General features: G+C 32.0%; 1 protein-coding gene across 1 annotated transcript; it reads right to left on the reverse strand.

Moving 5' to 3' along the window:
* Nucleotides 1-464: 464 nt before the first annotated feature.
* Nucleotides 465-3,482, reverse strand: LOC100798483 (AP2-like ethylene-responsive transcription factor At1g16060). Its single transcript, XM_003553155.5, has 8 exons — nucleotides 3,067-3,482; nucleotides 2,554-2,636; nucleotides 2,403-2,411; nucleotides 2,217-2,305; nucleotides 2,055-2,128; nucleotides 1,914-1,964; nucleotides 1,740-1,816; nucleotides 465-1,331 (listed from the first exon to the last, which is right to left on the reverse strand). Exons 1-8 carry the CDS (start codon nucleotides 3,300-3,302, stop codon nucleotides 730-732), a joined length of 1,221 nt encoding a protein of 406 aa, XP_003553203.1. The 5' UTR covers nucleotides 3,303-3,482; the 3' UTR covers nucleotides 465-729.
* Nucleotides 3,483-21,133: the final 17,651 nt, after the last annotated feature.

The raw sequence follows: 21,133 nt of genomic DNA on the forward strand, positions 1-21,133 counted from the left end.
AAAATGGGAATACAAGAAAATACCCAGAGTACCTAGGTTGTAAGGAAATTTCCACTTTTTTACAAGTGCCTTGGATAGAGATCTAGAATTTAGACATTTTGCAACGTTATATTGTTATGTCTTTACGATATTGCCATTTCAAGTATTCACATTCATAACACCCTCTTATATGTTGTCGTAAGTTCAATGCAGCAAACACTTTGCAAGTTGTTTATTTAACAGGGCAAGTTGTGTATTCCTCTTACATACACCAGGGCAAATTTTATAGATATTTGATGCGAGGAAATCTTGAACGGCTAAATATTCAAGTCTTTGGTGTTTGGCAAGAGTGTCGTGCTAAAGTCAAAATAAACTAGGTTCTTAATTACTTGTAGTACAAGGCAAAATCTATCTCATTATTCTAAGGGCATCAAGTTTTTCACTTTAAGGAGTGAGGGGGTTTGATCATTGATAAGAGGTCAATATTTAATAGAAGGTGTTTGATATTCCTTAACCATAGCTCTAAAGACCTTACAATATCTTATTTTTAAAGAAGTTTTACACATATTGCTTCAAAATTAAAGTCAATACAGTAATGTTTATTTGACATTGTTGATTTATGAACAGTCAAGGTGGAAGTGACGTTATGCACATCTTGGCAATTATTTGACATCCACTAGTATGCTAAGGAGGGAGATAGTTTCTCTCAAGTTTTCCTAACAGAAAAATAAAATAAAATAACAAAAGCAATCAGTTAGACATGTTGAAAGCACTATTCCATAGTGATTGCATAGTTCCATGATACATAGGCAATGGACACTCTTCTGATGACTCCAAGTTAGGTAATCTGCTGATATTAGAAGAGCAAAAGTAAGAGTTACTGGTGTTGTCATTATCATAAATCCCTCCAACCCCATCATTGCCCTCTTGTGGATATTTCAATTCAACATCAGCTTCTTCACTAGAAGAGTTCAGATTTCTCTGCATCAGTTCTCTAAACACCGAGGATTTTAGGAGAAGTCCTAATGCTGTTGGGGAAGATGGCTTGTTGCAAGGACTCAAAGGGTTCATGTACTTGGAAAAGTCTCGCTTCTTGGTACTGTCCAATTCACCTGAGGGGAATGAATGCATGTTGGAGTTGGATACCTCAATGTTCCCTCTTGTTTGCATGGAGTTAGAGGTTGCAAAAAGTTGAGCATCAGTGCTAGGCTTTTGATCATGAGAAGCAGTAGGATGTGTTCCTGGTCTTAGCCATCTGATGTAGGTGCTCAAGTCAAAATTTGTCACTGCATTTATGCCTCTGTATTCAATTGCTGCAATGTCATATGCACGGGCTGCTTCTTCTTGTGTACCTTTAGAGGAAAACATTGAGCACGTAAATAAGGTAGCAGCTCTTTATCTATAAAATATTAGGACCACGGTTTTAAATTGTGGTCATGGTCACAATTATATCACAATCTTTGATATTGCCAGAAACTACGGAAAAATCCAACCAATGCAGCTTTAATTGCAATCACATATAGCTCAAAAACCTTGACATTGCGATAATGAGTCTTACTAGTTAATCCAACCAACCCTTTATTAAAACCTTGTTATGGATAATGAGTCTTACTAGTTAGCCCACTACCTAAGTTCTAATCTTTTGTCCCTTTGTTTACCAAAATTCATCTTACTTTAGACATGTACGTAGAGTGAAATAACCAATGTTGTTTGAGTTGTGTTTTTTGTAAGAAACATGGGAATTAAGAGTGTGAACTCACTGTAAGTCCCAAGGTAGAGGTACTTGTTGCCGAACACTCTCCCAATCCTTGCTTCCCATCTTCCATTGTGATGATGCCTGTATTTAGTTTTCAGACTTAAAACCTTAGCACCATCTATTTCTTTGTAGGAAACATAAGATAAGGTTTGGTTGCTTAATTTAGAATATGTTTCACCTTGCTACTCCTCTATACTTTGATACACCTCTAGAAAAACCGCTGCTCCTCCTACAATAAAAACACAAAATGGGTATCCAACTAGAAGAAAAAAAATCAAGAAAGTCCTAATGGCAGTACTTCTTGAAGAAATGGGATTACCTCCTCAATGAAGCAAGGTATTCTTCTTTGGTTACAGTTTTCATTATCTCAATTTCTTTCTCATAATCAGATACCTGCAAAAATATCAGTATGTGACAAATGGATCTCACTGAGATACTCTTCAACAATATAACTTATTCAGTTCATATATGATAGACATACAGGGAAATTTGTGAAAGTTGATGTTCCCCAGTACTTGAGTGCAGCCAAATCATAAGCTCTAGCAGCAGCTTCTTCATCATTATAAGCTCCTGGTTAAAGCATAAATTTACCCCAAGAGTTTAATTTCTCTATCTATCATTTAATTCAGATAAAACACTGGTGGATTCAAATAGATGAAGTACTTACCCAAATATACTGCTCCACATCAACAAAGCAACAAATCCACATAGACAAACAGGACCACAATGCAATGAGCAAGATGTGAGCAATCAAAAATAAAAAATAAAAACAATATATAGGCAATGAAAATGAAGTAAACAAATTGTTCAACATCTACCTTGCTTTCCTTTCTTCTTCTGAGTGGGATTCCAGGTCCCTTTATCCCATAGATGTGCTTCAAACCTTCCAGTCCACCTGTGTCTGCTCCACAGAAAGAATATAATTAGCTTGAAATCAGAAAGCAATCACTAAAAGCTCTGAAAAAGGTAAAAAGAAAAAGCTGAGAGAATAAGGGCTTTTTTTTATTTTCTTCTCAGATTTTTGTTTTACAAACTACTTTTTAAAACAATCCCACTCTACTTAACAATCAATATCTCGCCCAAAATCTACTAAAAAGTTTTGAAAATTGTTTTCAAAACTAGTATTTTGAAAACCAAAAATAGAAAATAGTTGAGAAATGTTTTCTCATCCTCTTCTGTTTTTTTTTTCAAATGTTTTGCTCAACTACTCTAGGGACAAAGACTTCCAAATGTGCTCAAGAGAGAAACAAAAATTTTAGAAAACAAAAAACTGTTTTTGAAAACAGTAAACAAATAAGGCCTAAGATGTTAAGTTTATAAAGGTCACATACCTGCTAACTCCCCTGAACCTTGAGCTTCTCTTCACAGTGGTGGCAGTTGATTGGCCACCAAGTTGCTTCTGTTCTTCTAACTGTTCACCTTGTTGTCCATTGCCACCTAACACGGCCATAGACGAATCTCTTCGCCGCCTTTTGGCACACTTAGTGCTAATAACATCACTACCATCTATAATGACCAACCTATGGCTCCTTGGACTTAGTTCAGACTTCACAGGTGCAAGCTCCATTTCACTCTTCTGTTTTTCTCAGCAGACAACAATGTAATTTACCTGGAATGGTTCATGCTTGTGACTTATCTATATATATACTACAAAAGAAAGTTGTTTCATGCTTAACTTGTCATTTTGTTGTTTAAACTGGATTTTGGAACAAAGACAAAAATTGTCGATGATAACATTACCATAAAACAAATTTAATTTGCTCACAACCCACGAAACCAATTGCATCTATCTAGCTAGCAATAAGCTTACTCTTATTAAGGTATAAACAAAATTATTTGGTTCTATGTAAGACAATGTTTAATTAGTTGATAACAATCCAAAACAATACATTGATTTTATCAAGTCTACAAGAGTTTAATTATATTCGCAATTTGTTCACTTCCTTGTGTTATAGAATTGAGACCAAACGAGACTATGCTGAGGATACTCAGATGGAGAATATTCTATTGTAAGAATAAAAAAAGAAAACAACCGTTATTCGTTAAATCTCTAAATAAATCACTTCCATAAAGTGATTTTTCTCTCCCCATTTTGTTGGGAATCAACAAAATGGGAAGTGATTGAGCTTCTTTATGAATCAACTCACCTGTAAGAGTGAGTTTTTCGATATAGAGATTAATTTTGTAATGTATAGAGGCTAATTTTTAGTTTTTTATTTTAAATTAGGAGAGTTATATAATGTTCACAAAAAAAATTAAAATCTTAAGTTTGTGTTAATCGATTATTTTATTTTTAAAATATTGCCAAATTTGAGAATATTTATTAAAAAAAAGTATCCTCTTCCTTTCCTTCTAAAATTCAATTCTCAAACATAATCTAAAAGGAAAACTGGGACCAAACATAATGTTTAAAAACAAAAGTAGTTTTTTTATTAAACAAATACTTAAAAAATAGAGCTGCTGCCAAAGTTAATTAGAGAAATTTCTACTTTTAAAGACAAGAAAAGTCTCAAAATATCAGGTCAAATGTTACCTAATTAAAGAAACTTATATTTGTAAGGAAAAGAGAAAAGATAAATATATCAACTTTTGATAAGGATATTTTAGCCATATATACACTACAACTCCCTCATACCTTCGCATAGCGAAGAGCCTCTGGACAATGGGGTACGAAGTTTTATACACTACAAAATCACTACATAAACCTTACATGTAATGCAATTCATCCCAAAAGTAAATAAAAGGGCTTGCATTAACTCGTCCTGAGAAATGACAAAGCAAGAGAACACAATGACATTATAACTTCTGGCGAATCAAAACATTTTTCAGAAAGAAATAGGACAAATGGGTTTGGCATGTATTGAAAAATGTCTTTAGTGTAGTTTTTGTTTCTTGGGATATGTACAAGTGATTCTGTTATCAGTTTTATATATAATGTGCATAACAAAATTTGTCTATGATGAAAGTTGTTAAAAGGAAAGGGCTTAGTAAATGTCGTCCATAAAGAGTGCTTATTTGTTGCCTAATTGTCAATTTGTGTAGAAGTTCCAACCAACTTGGTCTCTTACCTGGGGTAGCAGAGAGTAGGACAGAAAAAAAGAGATTATTCCCTCTGCGGAGGTTTACAATTCCTATGGAAGCAGGTATGTTTTCAACGCAAAATTATTCCATTTTACATGGAGTAATCGATGGCTGGATTTCATTGCACTGCCTGAGCAATTATCTAACTCGCTCAAAATTGTCTGTTAACTCTTCAAAGATTTTCTCCCAAGAATATTAGTGGCTTAAAAAATAAATCTCAATCTGACAAATTGTTGTAAAAAAATCGATGATAATTTACTTCAAAGTCAATTTTTATTGATTTGCATTCTGCACAGTGATTAGTTTCACATTGGTTTGGAAAAGATTAATGATTACACCAAATAATTAAAATAATCTTGGAGTATAAGAGTGAGTTAAGTTCCACAATATATAAAAATACACAAGTTGAACAACATATAAGTGATAACAATTTATAATTTTAATTTTTTAAAGTTTTGAATTAGATGAAACATTAAGTTTACTTTTATGATTTGTTTGTGAACCATCAACTTGATTCTACCATTTTCAAAAAAGTCTTTCTTTTTTCCTTTGATTTCATTTCTATTTATCAAAGAAAATTATTTATTAGCATGAAATTATAAAGTTTAAATATGTTTTTAGTCTCCTAAATTTAAAATTTTATCTTTTTAGTATCTCCTAAAATTTATAAAAATCTTGTTTTAGTCCATCTAACAAAATGTCGTTAGAGTTTTCACTTACCTAACTTAACATATTATACATCATTTATATGACAACTCACTTTGATTTTCCATTCTTATTATTAAACAACCTATCACATGTGTATTTTCCTTTCAAAGTATTCATTCTCAAAGCATTTGGGCAAAGGATGTTGGGATAACAAGACAAATTAAGACAATTTTTTAAAAAATTATAAGGACTAAAACGTTCATTTTTAAATTTGGAGGACTAAAATTAAACTTATCTCAAATTTAAAAGACTAAGGGCATATTTAAGTCAAATATTGGATCAGTTTGTTTAAACTTATTTGTTGAAATAAATATTTTTTATTTTTTTTAGTGTGTATGTCTGAATTACTTATGGAAAATCCTATCCGCTTCTTAAAAAATTACTTATATAATTTTTTTTTATTTTAAACTTATATTTTTTAAGTTTAAACAAACTTACCCACTAATGTCCATGTACTTAAGTCTAGCTTCTTGAACATTGCTTACTTCTAGTCTATATCATGTAACATTTTATTTATAATTTTTGTTCCAAAAAAGTGGAGTATCACATTGTAAGGGTGGACACCAATTTGGACCAATCCAATAACCTAGTGAATTTGAACCAATCCAAACAAAAAAAAATGGATTGGGTTAGAGCGGATTGAAAAAATGTAAATGCATTATGTTGGGATCAAGTCACAAATTTTGATTTTAAGAATTTGATCTAATCCAATCTACATGATTATTTATTATGTTTTTCTTTTTGTCTTTTTACCTTTAGAGTTTGGGCTTTTTAGCCCAACTCAATATTGTATTTTTCATTTTATGACTATAGTGATAGTAATGTAAGTCATGGTTTAATTTTTAACAAATGGAACAAGTTTCATATTATACAAGTAATTATAAAAATAGTTTGAGTTAAATGTGTAAAATTGCATATTATCATAATCACATTCCTATTTTTTTAGTTTTTTAGTTTTTAAGAATTAATCCAATGACTCAATTCAAACCAATCTGATCATAATCAAATTGGTTCAAATCGGGTAACAAACCCAAACTAGATAAAATTTGATCCACATCAGACTAATTAAAATTGATCAAATCAAACAAAAAATGTCACAAAACCACTCTGACCTAACCCTTGCCCACCCCTATGAATATGAGAAGCACCTTTCATCATACTTGCAAATACCGATTCCGAAAACAAAAATCACTAGTATTTTTTTCAAATAAATTTTAAATCAATAAGTTGGGTAGCTTTTTCGTATAGGTCCTAGGAATATTCTTCATTTAAGTCAATCCTTTGAATATTTAATGCAAATGCTCATTCAAGTGTAACATCCCATTTTTTCACAAAATAAATTAAAAATGATTTTATTTAAAAAAATAGAGTTTTAGGAAAATAATGAGATTTTTATAATTAAATAAATAAGAAGAAATAATTTTATTAATTAAAATAATATTTTTAAGGTAAATAAAATAAACATATGTTCTTAGGAAATAAAAAAGAGATTTTATTTATTCATTTGATAGGGAATAAAATAAAGTTTTTTTTATAAAATAAAAAAATAGAGTAAATAATAGGCTAAGAGTACCCTAGCTATAAATAGAGACATTATTAGGTCAGTTTTGCATTTACGATATGTCTCTACGCTCTATCTTCCTCTCAAATTCATTTTCCCTTTTCCCTCTCCCAAAATCCTTTCTTTTTCTCGCATACACTCAACATGTCCCAGTAAAACTACAATCCCGAACTTGTTAACTATTGAATCGTCATGAAATTTGTACACCAAGTTCGAAACTTATTTTCATACATCCGCATAGTTGAAATTTGTAAAATAATGTATGTGGTGAGAGAAATGTCCCTCACACGTAGCTCTCTTTTTTCCCGCATACACCCGTACCTATCCCAGTAAAATTATGATCTCAAACTCATTAACTGTTGGATCGTCGTGAAACTTAAACACCAGGTTTAGAACTCATTTTTGCACATTCCCACAGTTGGGATTTGCGAAATAATGTTTGTGGTGAGAAAAATGTCCCTCAAACGGAGATAGTGACATGGAGACTCCAATCCCTTCTCCTTCTCTCAAACGTTTGGAAACCCTAGTAGAGCAACCAGAAAGAAAGTTTGAGAAATCTTAGGAAACCGCTAGAGATACCGCTATCACTGTTGGACTACACACATGAGTCCTCTTAGAGGTAAGGGATGAGTTTGTCACAATTGAGATTAGAGTGAACATGTGTAAGGATCCTTAGCGGATCAAATTGGGGTTAATTTTGGGGTGTTTTATGCATTTTAATTATGCCTTTACGATCATAATTATGAGATTATTATGTTTGATGGGCCAATTGATGCCCTGCTGCGAATTGGTTGATAAAATTTAGTTCTCTTGGTGTTTTCATATTTTTGACCTTTGATTTTGATATGATAATGTGAAATTGTTTGAGGGATTTAATCATATGAACATAACATATTAATGTTATTATTGTGTGACATGTATATAATGCATGAGGCGTGATAACATGTTGTATTGGGATTATGGAAGTGGCATACTATGCGTAAGTGACAAGTTGAGTATATGTTAAATTGTGAGATCACATATGTGTATTGAGATATTGTGAGCTATGAATCATACAATCATACGATTATAAGACCCTTTAAGTGAAATGAGTTAATGCGCAATGAGTATTGTGATGGGATCCACTGTGGGAACCGGACGAGTTTAATTACTTTGAGGCGAGACGAGTTAAAATTATTTTGAGAACAATTGAGGAGTCATGTTTGTTTTGTACAGTTCATAGATAGAGTCTGTGTGTTAAAATATTTTCTGCGTTAGACCTAAATCAGGAGGGAGAGACCTTGATGAACTCTTCAAAGTGTAGGCCTTGAGGTAAATACACTCGGCTTGAATGTTCCTTGAAGCCTATGTTGATCCCATATGATTGAAGAGTTCTCGCAAAATAGAGTAACCCTGACTAGTCTCCCTATGATAGTGTATGGTCTGTCTTGTCGTGTACTCCTAGGCGCTCGATGAGGTTTTTCACTGACATGGTACCACATTACATATAGGATTGAGTCTTAGTATATTTGTTGCATAACGCTTGTGTATTGGTCGATATTGATTGGTTGAGTGATATCGTGTTTTGATTCTTGAGTACGTGAATGATGTGAAAATGTGTGAGATGTATAATGTTGAGATGTGATGTCACGCAATAAGTAGTGGAATGACGTGAGCTGTGTTTAAGTAAGTTATATTTTATTCATATGATATGTATACCTATGTTGTTTCATTTCTCTTTATTAGTTAGGAATGTGATAACTCACTCCCTGTGTGCTATTTGTGTTTTGATTCTATAATGGTTTCAAACTTTGTGTTCGTAGGAACAGATGATTAAGTGTATAGTTATGGAGAACTTCATGATAGAGGAAGTTGAAACATAATGCTTTGATAGGATATGACATTGGGACATGGGTTTTTTTTATTATTTGCATAATATTCTGAACATGTTAATTTATGTTATTCCGCTGCTTAACTTGTTTCCTTTTGTAAAAAAATTGGATGGCCTTGTTTTGGGTCAGAGATGTTTTCATACCCTTATTTGATAAGTTTTTAATTTGATAAGTTTTCATACCCTGCTGTGAACTTTTTACCCATGTGAGCTCCTTTATGTTTATAGAATAAAATCATTTTAATTAATTTCGTATTTTCATGTATGATATTATGTAAATATGTATGTCTGGGTAGAGGGTGTCACACCAAGACTCAAACTTGAGACCATGGTTAAGCTTGAATAATCTCGTATTAGTTGATCCACATGTTCGATGGTATATTTCATGGATTACCATGTTATGGGTGAGAAGTATACATCGATTTCATTGACGACTAATATCTATCGAGAAACATAGTTGAGTACCTTTAGTGGGGTTTTCCTTCTCAATTATATTTTTTTTAAAATAACAACAATCACACTAGAAGTAGGGTTAAATAGTGTGTTAATCAAAGATACTAACTTTTGATAAACAAGACGTTAATTTCAAGCTTAGAAAGATGAAAATAAAGAGGTCGTCCATTGAAGAGAAAAACAAGTTTAGGGAGAACAAAGGTAGTTGTCTTAGTGAAAACAAGACAATATTTTCACGAATGCTTTTAAGTGAAACACTTGGTGAAAAGATAGTGCCAAAACAAGCTTAAAAGAATACTCAATAAAACCAATTAAGAGACACGTAAAAACACTTGGTTTATATTGATACACTCAAACAAAGCTACATCCAGTTTTCCTTTACTCAACTGTAAAGGGTTCTACTAATCAAAACTTTGATTATAAACAAGTATTTTGACTTGCCCCTCATGGTTATACAAGTATTCTATTTGCCACTTCTGGCACATCCTTAGACTCTCCCTGAATCTAAGACAACCTGATAACTGCTAAATATGAGCTGTTTTTTATAATAAAAATAACCTTTAAAATATTTATTTAGTAGTTATTTATGCTTAATTGTTAAGAATTGATGTTTTTCTTATTTATGGCTTGCAGATATGAAAATGAGGGATTAAAAGTCAAAAAGATGCAAAAAATAGCAAAAATATGAAAAAGGAAGATTTCAGGCCCAACCCAAGACGCGCTCAACGCGCAGTGCGCGCTCAGTGCAAAAACATGCACTGGCGCTAAGCGAGAAGAGGCGCGCTAAGCGCAAATACAGGCACCCACCCTAAGCGAGCAACGCAGGCTTATCACAAATACAAGCACTCGCACTAAGCGAGTAGCACAGACTTAGTGCGAGTACGCAAGCCCAAGTCCATTCCAACAACTATAAAAAGAGGGTCAAGTCAAGGAGAAAAGACACACCGAGTCTCAGAGCACTCTAATACACACCTAAAGCCTGAGAACTATCCCTTAGGAAATTCTTTCTTCTCTTCCATTATTTTCTATTCCCTTTTGTCATCCCTTCTCCTCCATCAGTTCATTATAACCCCTTTAAGTATAAGACCTCTTATGACTATTAGAGATTAAACCCTTAGTTAAGGTCTGACAGGCCTAAAAAGCCAAAAGATGTATTGTATGCTTTATATCTATCAATGAAAACAGGTATTTTCTTTCATATTATCCTTTCTTATTTTAATTTCATATATCATTCATCCTTGCATCATTTTAGGGGTTCGGTGTTCAATAGAGGGTAATCCTTAATAGACATACAAAGAGGGTCTTACATGCATTAGTTTTAGGGATTAGTCGCTTGACAGAGGGTAATTTCTAATAGAACTAAAAGGAATGAGTATTTTAATAAAATCATTGCTAGACATAGAGTGATTGCATTATGCCTATGCATCAAAGCAAACATTTAGAATTAGAACTTCGTGCATTTTATCTATTGAGTCTTTGTAAAGACATTTGGGAGATAGATAGGTAAGATAGGCTTGTCATTGTGAGACATTAGGGGCAAGTATTCTAATAGATGTGGGTAGGAAAAATTCACCTAATTGATAGAGAAAAATCTAAAATAATACATCTTAGACAAATAAGGCATGATAGATCCTAACATTCTCATCCCGTTGAATTCCCTATTACATCTTTTGTCTCTTATTAATATCTATTATTTTAGTTATTGTTTCTTTTAATTCATCTTTTACCTCATCTCATCTTTTTCTATTATAAATTGGAAATTATCCAACGCAAGTACAAAACAAAGTTCCTGTGGAAATCAACAATCGGACTTCTGAGTATTACTACTTGGGCATTTTGGTACACTTACCAAACACTCAACACAACCCAAGTATTGTTTAACACTAAGTCACTCCTAACTTACACAAACAAAAGTTTAAATGAATGCAATAATTCAAAAACACTCAAGGAGTTAATAGACAGTTAAACTTGAATACTAGTAAGTTTGCTTAGCAAATAATAGAGAAGATTAAGTGCTAAGTATATTGTCCACTCAATTGTGCAGAGTTCCGCTTCAGAGAACTTGTGCTCATTTTCACTTGATTGATTTTCATCCTTGATATTGAAAGAGAGATGTCTTTTATAGACTTCAGTGAAGAATCTGTTACGGGATCAGTGCTGAGTCTTGGTATGATCGTTGTCTCACAATCGGAGAAGAAAACACGTGGCACACTCTGAATGGCGAGGATAGGAATAAAAGTACAAACAGCTGGATGTGCTCCTCTTCGGCTGTGAAAACAACCCTTGAGGAATATTTTGCAATCCTTCCTTAAATTTCAAATGTTAGCAATTCAAATAAAGAGAGGAAGATTTTAATTTGAAAAGCGAGATCGTGCACTTCTATTGTGACTAACAAATTCTTTAGTACCTATGTTGGACGTCACTTGTAATGATATAAAATAAGTGTGTGAGTGATGTTATGTCCAGTGAATGTAAGCAAGAACAACTCAGTGTGTAAACATTGACTTTTGTAATAAGTGGATGCTACTGTTTTAACAACGCGTTGAATTTTGAATAACACTTAATAAAACTATTTTCCATTTTAAGTATGGACACAACTTATAAGAGCTATAGACATTGATATAATATCGAGTGAGCTCTTTTATGAAGTTAGTCTTCTATGCTTAACAACAATTCATAAGTACATCAATAATTTATACTTTTGTAAGCATCAAAGTTTAAGGTGTGGCAGGTCGTCTAGTGGTTAGTGGATCGTCCAGACCTAACATTTTTGTCATTCACAAAATTTGAAGTCGAAACCTTATTTAAGAGATTTGAGACCAATTCTACTTATGATTAATATACAAGTTATTACGTGTTTGAGTTTATAAGATTTTAATTAAAAAAAATATTTAATTAGTCTCCAAATTAGTAAAAAAAAAAGATATTTATTCTCTTTTTTAATTTATTTTTTTATTGTTGTTTTGCACTAAAAAAAAGCCAACATATAAGACATTTTGTAAAATAAGGGATTACTAGGAAGTTTTATTATCTTAAAGATTAAAATGGTTGTTGATCTATGTAATTGCAAAAATTCACTTGGAAGGGAATAATTATTATTTTTTTATTCATGATTTCTTCTAATTAATAATTATTTGATGTCTTTTTTAGTAATACTATATAGTTTTATAATAATAAAAAATACAGAAGTATGCAAAAATGAGAGAAAAGAATTGAAAGAAAAACTTTCTATGCCAATAAAATTAGACCTGTAAGCTTCTGTGGCAAACAAATTTAAGGTTTCTCTATACGACTAGTGTTACGGTGAACTACCTATTAAGATGGCTTACCATAGACCTATCTCCTATAGTTTCGATCGTTTGCACCAAATTATTTCTCTCTCAACCATTTCCTAACCTACCAACACCGTTTGTCATCACTGAAGGCAATTTCCGGCAACATTTTTTTTTCTTTCCTTTATCTCCCACCTTCATCTCTCTCTAACCTAAAGCCTGGCCTTTTCCTCCATCATCAACATTTCTTACATAAATTTTAGACAACTATTGGATCCCGTCAACTCTCTTTGCCTAGGACTCTCCGTTCTTTGTTAGAACCTTGACAACATATCTGCACATAAAAGAGAAAGCAATAAAAATATATTTAAATTTAAATTATTATAAAAATGAATTAAAAAATATAATTTCACCTTAATAACTTAGATATTAATGTAGTTTCAAGAAAAAAAATTACCCACGTGAATTAAGTGAATTTTTCCTTATTTTCTCTTATGAAAGAAAAGAAAAAATTCACATATGTTATATTTTATTTATTGTACACGTTGAGTTATGAGTTATGAATTGTTGTGAGATATTGTGTGATTGTACACGTTAATAAAATACTCGTTGCTTTTGTGAGATATTGTACACGTTGAGTTTTGAGTTATGAACTACACAATCACACAACTGTAAGATCCTTTAAAGGCAACGAGTTAATGCACAACGAGTATTGTGATGAGATCCATTGTAGGAACCCGATAAGTTTGTTCACTTTGAGGCATAACGAGTTAAAATTATTTTGAGAACAATTGAGGAGTTGTGTGTTTTATATAATTCATAGATAGAGTCTGCGTGTTAAAATGTTTTCTGAGTTGGACCTCAATCAGGAGGAAGAGGCCTTGAAGGACTCTTCGGAGTCTAGGCATTGGAGGTAAATACATCCGATTTGAATGCTCCTCTAAACTTGTGTTGATCCCACATGATTAGAGAATTCTCGCAAAACAACGTGACCCTAACTAGTCTTCCTATAATTTTACCTAGTGAGAGTAACTTGAAATACTAGTGTGTGGTTTGTCTTGTCATGTACTCCTAGGCGTCCGACAAGGTTTTTCACTGACATGGTCCCACATTGCATATAGGATTGAGTCTTAGTGACATTGTGACTTGTTACACGATGGTGGGTAATGAATTGTGTGAGTGTGGATGTTGTGTAGTACTTGAAATGTGTTGCTTTGAACACATGATTAACGTAAAGGCGTGGAATGTGTTTTTGTGATTTAAATCCTTGGGACAAGTGATGTACGCAAAGAGTGGTAAAATGATGTGAATTGTGCTAACTTAAGCTTGTTATACTTGTATTATGATGGCTTTAAAGAACCTCGTGCTAAAGGATATTGGGACACAACGCTCTAATAGGATGTGGCATTGAGACACGGGTTTCTATATTATCTGCATAATGTTCTAACATGTTATTTTATGTTATTTTGTTGCTTAACTTGTTTTCCTTTTGAAAAATAATTGGGTGACCTTGTTTTGGACCGGAGATATTTTCATACTCTTATTTGATAAGTTTTTAATTTGATGATTAACATGGATGCAAACCTTTTACCCACGTGAACCCTTTTATACTCAAAAAATAAAATCTCTTTTATGAAATTCCGCATTTCCATGTATTTTATTATATAAATATGTATAATAGGATAGAGGGTGTCACAACAACAACTGGTCTGTTGGATGTCATTGAAAGATATGCTCACAGAGATAGTCAGTTGCAAACTAAGCTAACTAGTGAAAAGACAATTTACAGCAACGCTAAGTTGGATTATCCTTCTTAATATTTATTTGTGAGTTGTGACTTTATTTGTTATTAAAATATTTTATGACATGCAATATTTCAGATCAATGGTGGGCATCTTATGGATGTGGGGTACCACATTTGCAAAAGTTGGCTATTCGTATTTTAAGTCAAACTTGTAGTGCTTCCGACTATGAGCGGAATTGAAGTGTATTTGATCACATTCATTAAAAAAAAGAAATAGGTTGGAGTATCAGAAACTTCATGATTTAGTCTATGTTCATTACTATTGGAGGTTGCAAAATAGGTATTATTATATTTTTATTCTTTTTCATGGTTTATCTTTCTATATTACATATGGTTACATATTTGTACATGTGCTTGGGAAAAAGAGACAACAAAGCTATGATCCTATTAATTTGGAAACACTTGATGACCATGTTGATTGGGGTAATGGAGGATTCACCACCGTTCTTAACCAATGATGAGGTAGATGCAATACCCAAAGTCCTTGCAAATATGACTATCCAACAACTTTCAAATGATATTGGTATGTTTTAATCATATTTTTATTTCAAATTTGTTTCATACTTTTCATCTCTAAATGCTAATTACTACTTTCTATCTAATCATTGTGTCATTTAAATTTGGATGATGATGATATTGATGAAGCACAAGGCAATCCCATAAAAACATGAATTTAAATGGAAGCAATGTTCATCATGAAGTTACAATGGGAGATTCTTCTAAGTTCTTTAATGAAGAAGAACTTAGAAGCAATGTTCATCAATGACTTAGTTTATGCCCCTTGGCCATAGAAAAAAGTAGAACTTGTTTAGGAACATATGTTGAACTTGAACTTATTTATCTATTTATTTATGTTTGTGATCTTTGTTACTTGTTTGTTTGAACTTGGACAATGATGTTTTTTTAACATTTTGGTACCAAATTATCTATGTTATGGAATTATATTAATTTGTGATGTTATTTTTAAATATTTTTAAGAAAAGTATAAAATTTTTATATTTTTTTCATTACAGACCGGGTCATTACTAGGCCGATTTTTAAAACTATGCACTCAACTGCCTTGGTTTATTATGTTGGTTATTTTAGGTGACCAAATAAAATAACCAAAGGAACAGATAGGAGCACATTACGCCAGATTATTAGGGAAGGGAGTTCTTATGAATACCTGGATCCATAAAGCAATCTTGATTGAGACATAGCAGAAACTGTAGTGATCAAGAACTGTTGGTCCAATGATTTTCCTCAACCAAATCTCCTTACTCCTTGTGGGACCTTCATTTTCTCTTCAAATGGGGAGAAGAGAAAATTGTTTTTGATTTGGCATGTTGGGGACAATAATTGTTCCTCAGGTTTTAAACCTATTAGGGTTCTCATTATTCCCTAATGGACTAAACTGGTTTTCGCTCATTAAGCCCATATCAATTTTCCATTGATAGTCTAATAGACTCGTCAAATTAGATCACTTATATTGAGCCCATAAAAAATGTAAATAATTAATATAAATGTTATGATATAATATGTTGCCCAAATTAATTAATTAGGAATTATAAAATTCTTAACAATCTTCCACTTGGGCTTCATATTAACTTTCAACATTTATATCACAAAATTATTTAGGTGTGCAATCGTATGTTATTTACTTTTAGACTTCCCTTAAACAATCTGATCCATCTTATATAACAACAAGGAACCACTGCGGTTTACATCACAATCTAACGTTACTAAGTCACAATGATCACCATTGTCACTTATACTTGATGACATAGATCAAATATGGATAAGCGGCATGAAAATAACAAGTAATATGATCTTATCCATGTTCATTTCCAACTAGTCCAAATCTTATTCTTTATAGAGATCAATCCAAATGAAACAAATATTGCATACAAAACATAACACAAGTTTATAATAAAATGATAAACATCAATTTTATCTCTGCTAAAAATCCAAACAACAAAATGTTTGTAAATCATAAGATATAGAACATAAGCAAGACTCTCACTAAACTAAGGTACTATCAGGAATTACACCCATATGAACAGTTTGCTCATAAAAAAATTTAAGTGTCGGACCTTTAGTAAGTAGAGTAGCTAGCATGGAATGAGTCCCTATATGTTCTATACAAATATGTATTTTCTGAATTCTTTATTTAACAACCAAATACTTTATGTCAACAAACTTTTACTTGATTGAATCCTTAATAAGACTGTTAAAATATTGTCTCAATAAACACCTGATGGCTTCTTAATGTTGGCAACAACAGGCAAGCTAATTACAATAATTTAGTAGTCATAAATTCTAGTATGATGTCTCATAGCAAAATATTAACTCCACCAACATGGTTAAATGTGGATCCTTATGAGGAGTGATTTCTATCCATAAAATCGAAGTTAAAATACCCAATGATCTCTAAACTTTTGGACTTTCAATATGAAAATACATAGTTTCTTGTTCTCTTCAATTAGCGCATTATGTGCTTTACTACTTTCTAGTGTTGCATACCAAAATTACTCATATATCACCTTAGGACTCCCACTAAAAATTATTTCAGGACAATAAAAAAAAAATAAACTTAAGCGTACATGATAAATGGAAATATAAATATTTTGCAATAATAAATCATATGATGATAGTTGGATGTCATCAACATATAATACCAAAATAATAAATTTTCTCCCACTAAACTTTTAGTATATGCAATCATCAACCAAATTTACCTCAACACCATAAGAGATAATCTTGATGAATTTTGTAATACCATAGACAAGAGCTTTGTTTAAAAGCATAAACGGATTTTTTTAGTTTACATACCATAGACTTTGGATCATCTTAAATAAGGTTTTCTGGTTGCACTGTATAAATTGTTTCATCAATATTTTTATTTAGAAACGTAATCTTTACATCCATCTATGCAAAACAATCATCAAAATGATTTACAATGTCATTATAGTCCTAAGAGAGTTTTTCTAAAAAATCAAAAGGAAAGTCTCTTTGTGATCAATGTCTTCCTTCTTGTAAAACTTTTGGCGACAAGACAAACTTTATATATCTCAATATTATCCATTGAATCTACTTTGACTATAGATATTTATCTACTACTTATGGGTTTCACACTTTCAGGAAATTTGATGATATCTCAAATGTCATTTTCAACCATCAGTTTTACTACATCATTTATGGCATCAATCCACTTGAGAGTTAACAATTCACTTGAGAGTTAGAGCACAACATGACTTGACTAAAGCCAGCATGCTATTTTGTGGGGACAGTCAACAATTCTAAAAACGGTCAGGTTGGTTGTTGATGTCTCATAAAGGGCTATCTACAGAAGGTTCTGACTAGTGGAGGGCTTTGACCGACAAGGGAGTTGAGAGAAATGTCATTGTGGGAAGTATCACAGAGTGTGAACTGTCGATATGTCAACTTTCAAGGGTGTTACAAGAACTACCAGAAAGAGAGTTGTTCACAAGCTAGAAAGATAATCATGTTTTCTAAATCAAACTAAAGATATCAGAAGCTATTTATGATTAGAAACACGATGTTGGAGGTAACTTTAGTCAAGGGGTAGATATCAGAAGCTACACATGACTAAGGAATCATTAGAAGATGTGTTGCAAAATAGTTTAGTGAAGACAGACGTGTCAACACTATCCATAAGCATGCAACAAAGCTTACATGTTAGAAGGCATGCATTAGTGTACTAAAGCATTGATTCTGAAGCACTGATTAAGATTGAAGCACAATGCACTAAAGTAATCACAGAATCTCCATAAGATATGTTGTAGACAAATCTTCAAAAGACTTCCCAAGACTCATCTAAAAAAATCATGAGGATCCATTAAGATCACACAACTAAGCACACAACAGATACATTTCAAATTTAAAATGTGCAAGCTATCAATAACGTGGAGAAGAAAGCATAGATGAATTAAAAATCTTGAGAAGAGTTTGAAGCTGCAGAAGACTTAGAGGGAAAGCAAAGAGTTGAACTACCAATTATATGAACTTGGACAATCCATGCAGCATTTGAAGTATCAAATTCCACCTCCAATGGCATAAACAACTAGCTTCATGCTCTATATATGGATGCAAATTCGAAGAATCAAATTTCAAGAAAGGAATGCCAAATTGAGAAGGTAAGGTCAGAAAAGAGTCAATTCAAAATACCTCACTCAGAAGAATTCTCCTTCCAAAATACTCTAGATTAGAGACAAAATGAAAATAGCATCTAAAACACCTTCACCCAAAGAACCTTAATAGAAAGCCCCCAAAAGGTGTAGTGTTCACCCTTTTAGGATAGAGGGAAGAACTCAGAAAAGTAATCAAGAGATCCTTCTTCTAAAGTTGTGTGTGAATACAATAGGTGTTGTGTGTGTCTAGTAATAGTTGCTATTGAGATATGAAGTCTGGAGAGACTTTTTGAAAGATGTTAACTCATTGGCAAGTACACCAAATTTGTCACAAGTAGTAAAGTACTCGGAAGTCCGAGTGTCGAATTCACATGTACTTTGTTTGTACTTAGATTGATGCAAACCCAATTTACAAGCAAGAGATAAGGAATTTAAAATAACAGATAAAGAAAGCTAGGGGATAAGATAAAGATTTAAAGATAAAAATAGAAGATAGAAAAGATAGAAGATTTAAATTAAAAGATGATGAAGATAAAAGAAAATAGAAGATAAGAAAAGTAAAAGACAAGAAAAATAAAAGATAAAGATGAAGATAAAGAAAGATAAATTCAGAATGTGATAATGTTGGGACCTAGTTTGCCTTATTTGCCTAAGATGTATTATTTTAGATTTTTCTCTACCAATTTGGTGAATTTTTTCCTACCCACATCTGTTAGAATACTTGTCCATGATGTCTCACGATGACAAGCATATCTTACCTATGTATCTCCCAAATGTCTTTGCAAAGGCTCAATAGATAAAATGCATGAAGTTCTAATTCTAGATTTTTGCTTTGATGCATGGGCATAATGCAATTACTCTATGTCTAACAATGATTTTATTAAGATACTCCTTCCTTTTAGTTCTATCAGAAATTAACCTCCATGTAGAGCGACTAATCCCTAAAACTGATGCATGTAAGAAGATGATGCAAGGATGAATGATACATGAAATTAAAATAAGAAAGGATAATAGGAAAGAAAACACCAGTTTGCATTAATAAATATGAAGTGTATAATACATCTTTTGACTTTTTAGGCTTGTCTTGCTCTAACTAAGGGTTTAGCCTCTCATAGCCATAAAGGACCTTACACTTGAAAAGGTTTTAGAAACTGATGAAAGAAAAGGGATGAAAGAAGGAGATAAAAAGAAAGATTTCCCCTATTAGAGATACTCTGACTTAGGATGTATTCATTAGAGAGTTCTGAGTCACTGGGGTGGTGTCTTTTCTCCTTGGCTTGACTCCTTTTTTATAGTTGTTGGAGTGGACTTAGACCTGATGTCAAAAATCTTCCTTATTCATATTTTTTATATTTCCTGGATCTTTTTCGCTTTTAATCCCTCATTTTCATATCTGCAAGCCATAAATAAGAAAAATATCAATTTCTAACATTTAAGCCAAAAATAACTGCTAAATAAATATTTTTAAAGATATTTTCAATATATTTTTATTATAAAAAATAACTCATATTTAGTAGTTATCAAAAGAATACTTAGGTGAATCTTGAAAAACCTTTTGAAAGAATACTTGAAAGAGGCTTGGAGAATATTGAGTGAAACCTATAAAGGTTTATAATACTAGTTGTGATTTTTCCAGCAAAGGCAAGCAAAGAATATTGAGTGGAACTTGCAGAAGTTTAGAATATTGGGTGTAGGAGCCTATGGAGATTTCAGGAGAAATAATATCATAGATGTGTGTTTGATCTTAGTTGAGAAAGCTTACATGTGTAGGCACTGGACATAACCCAAATTTTGGTGAATGAGTATAATTCCTTTGTATGTTGTATCTTTATTTATTGCTTCTCATTTACTTTTTGCTATTGTATACATATCTTTAGTTTTGAAAAATCATGTTTTACAAAAGCATAACTATGAGATTTCATCAAGCTTTTACAAAATAATTTTAAAGTTCTGAAGCAACATCTATGTTGTTGAAAAACAAAATTTGTAATTTTAAGGATAAATTCTGAAGCAGCATCTTAAAGATTTAACATTAGTAGTTACTTGCAAGATTTTTTTTTCATTACATCATTTTGGCACCATAGTTTTATGACCCTTTAAATACAATGGCGTTTTTATTTGTCTTTAACTAAAATGGTGACAAGTTATGAAATTATTTGTCATGGAGTGAATAGTAGGAAAACCCCTTTCTAAAAATAACTCTTAAGATTCAAATCCTTAACATTGTAAATAAAGTTCAAATTAACAATTTGGCATGAATTGAAAAAATATAATTTAAAAATCTCAAATAATTCTAATAGAGTATTGTTTTCAAACTAAACAATTACAAACAAGAACATTGTTAATTGAAAATGTGCAACGAACAGTTAAAATCACAACCTGAAAAAAGCGTGCATATATATAACTTTTTCAATTGTACTGTATTCATCTTAAATTATTAAATTATTCATCATCTTCTGATCAATTTTTTTTACTGAAACATGATTTTCCAGTCAGATTGAAAATTCATATACTTGTTT

Source organism: Glycine max, chromosome 18, assembly GCF_000004515.6.
Source record: "Glycine max cultivar Williams 82 chromosome 18, Glycine_max_v4.0, whole genome shotgun sequence".
Taxonomy (NCBI): domain Eukaryota; kingdom Viridiplantae; phylum Streptophyta; class Magnoliopsida; order Fabales; family Fabaceae; genus Glycine; species Glycine max.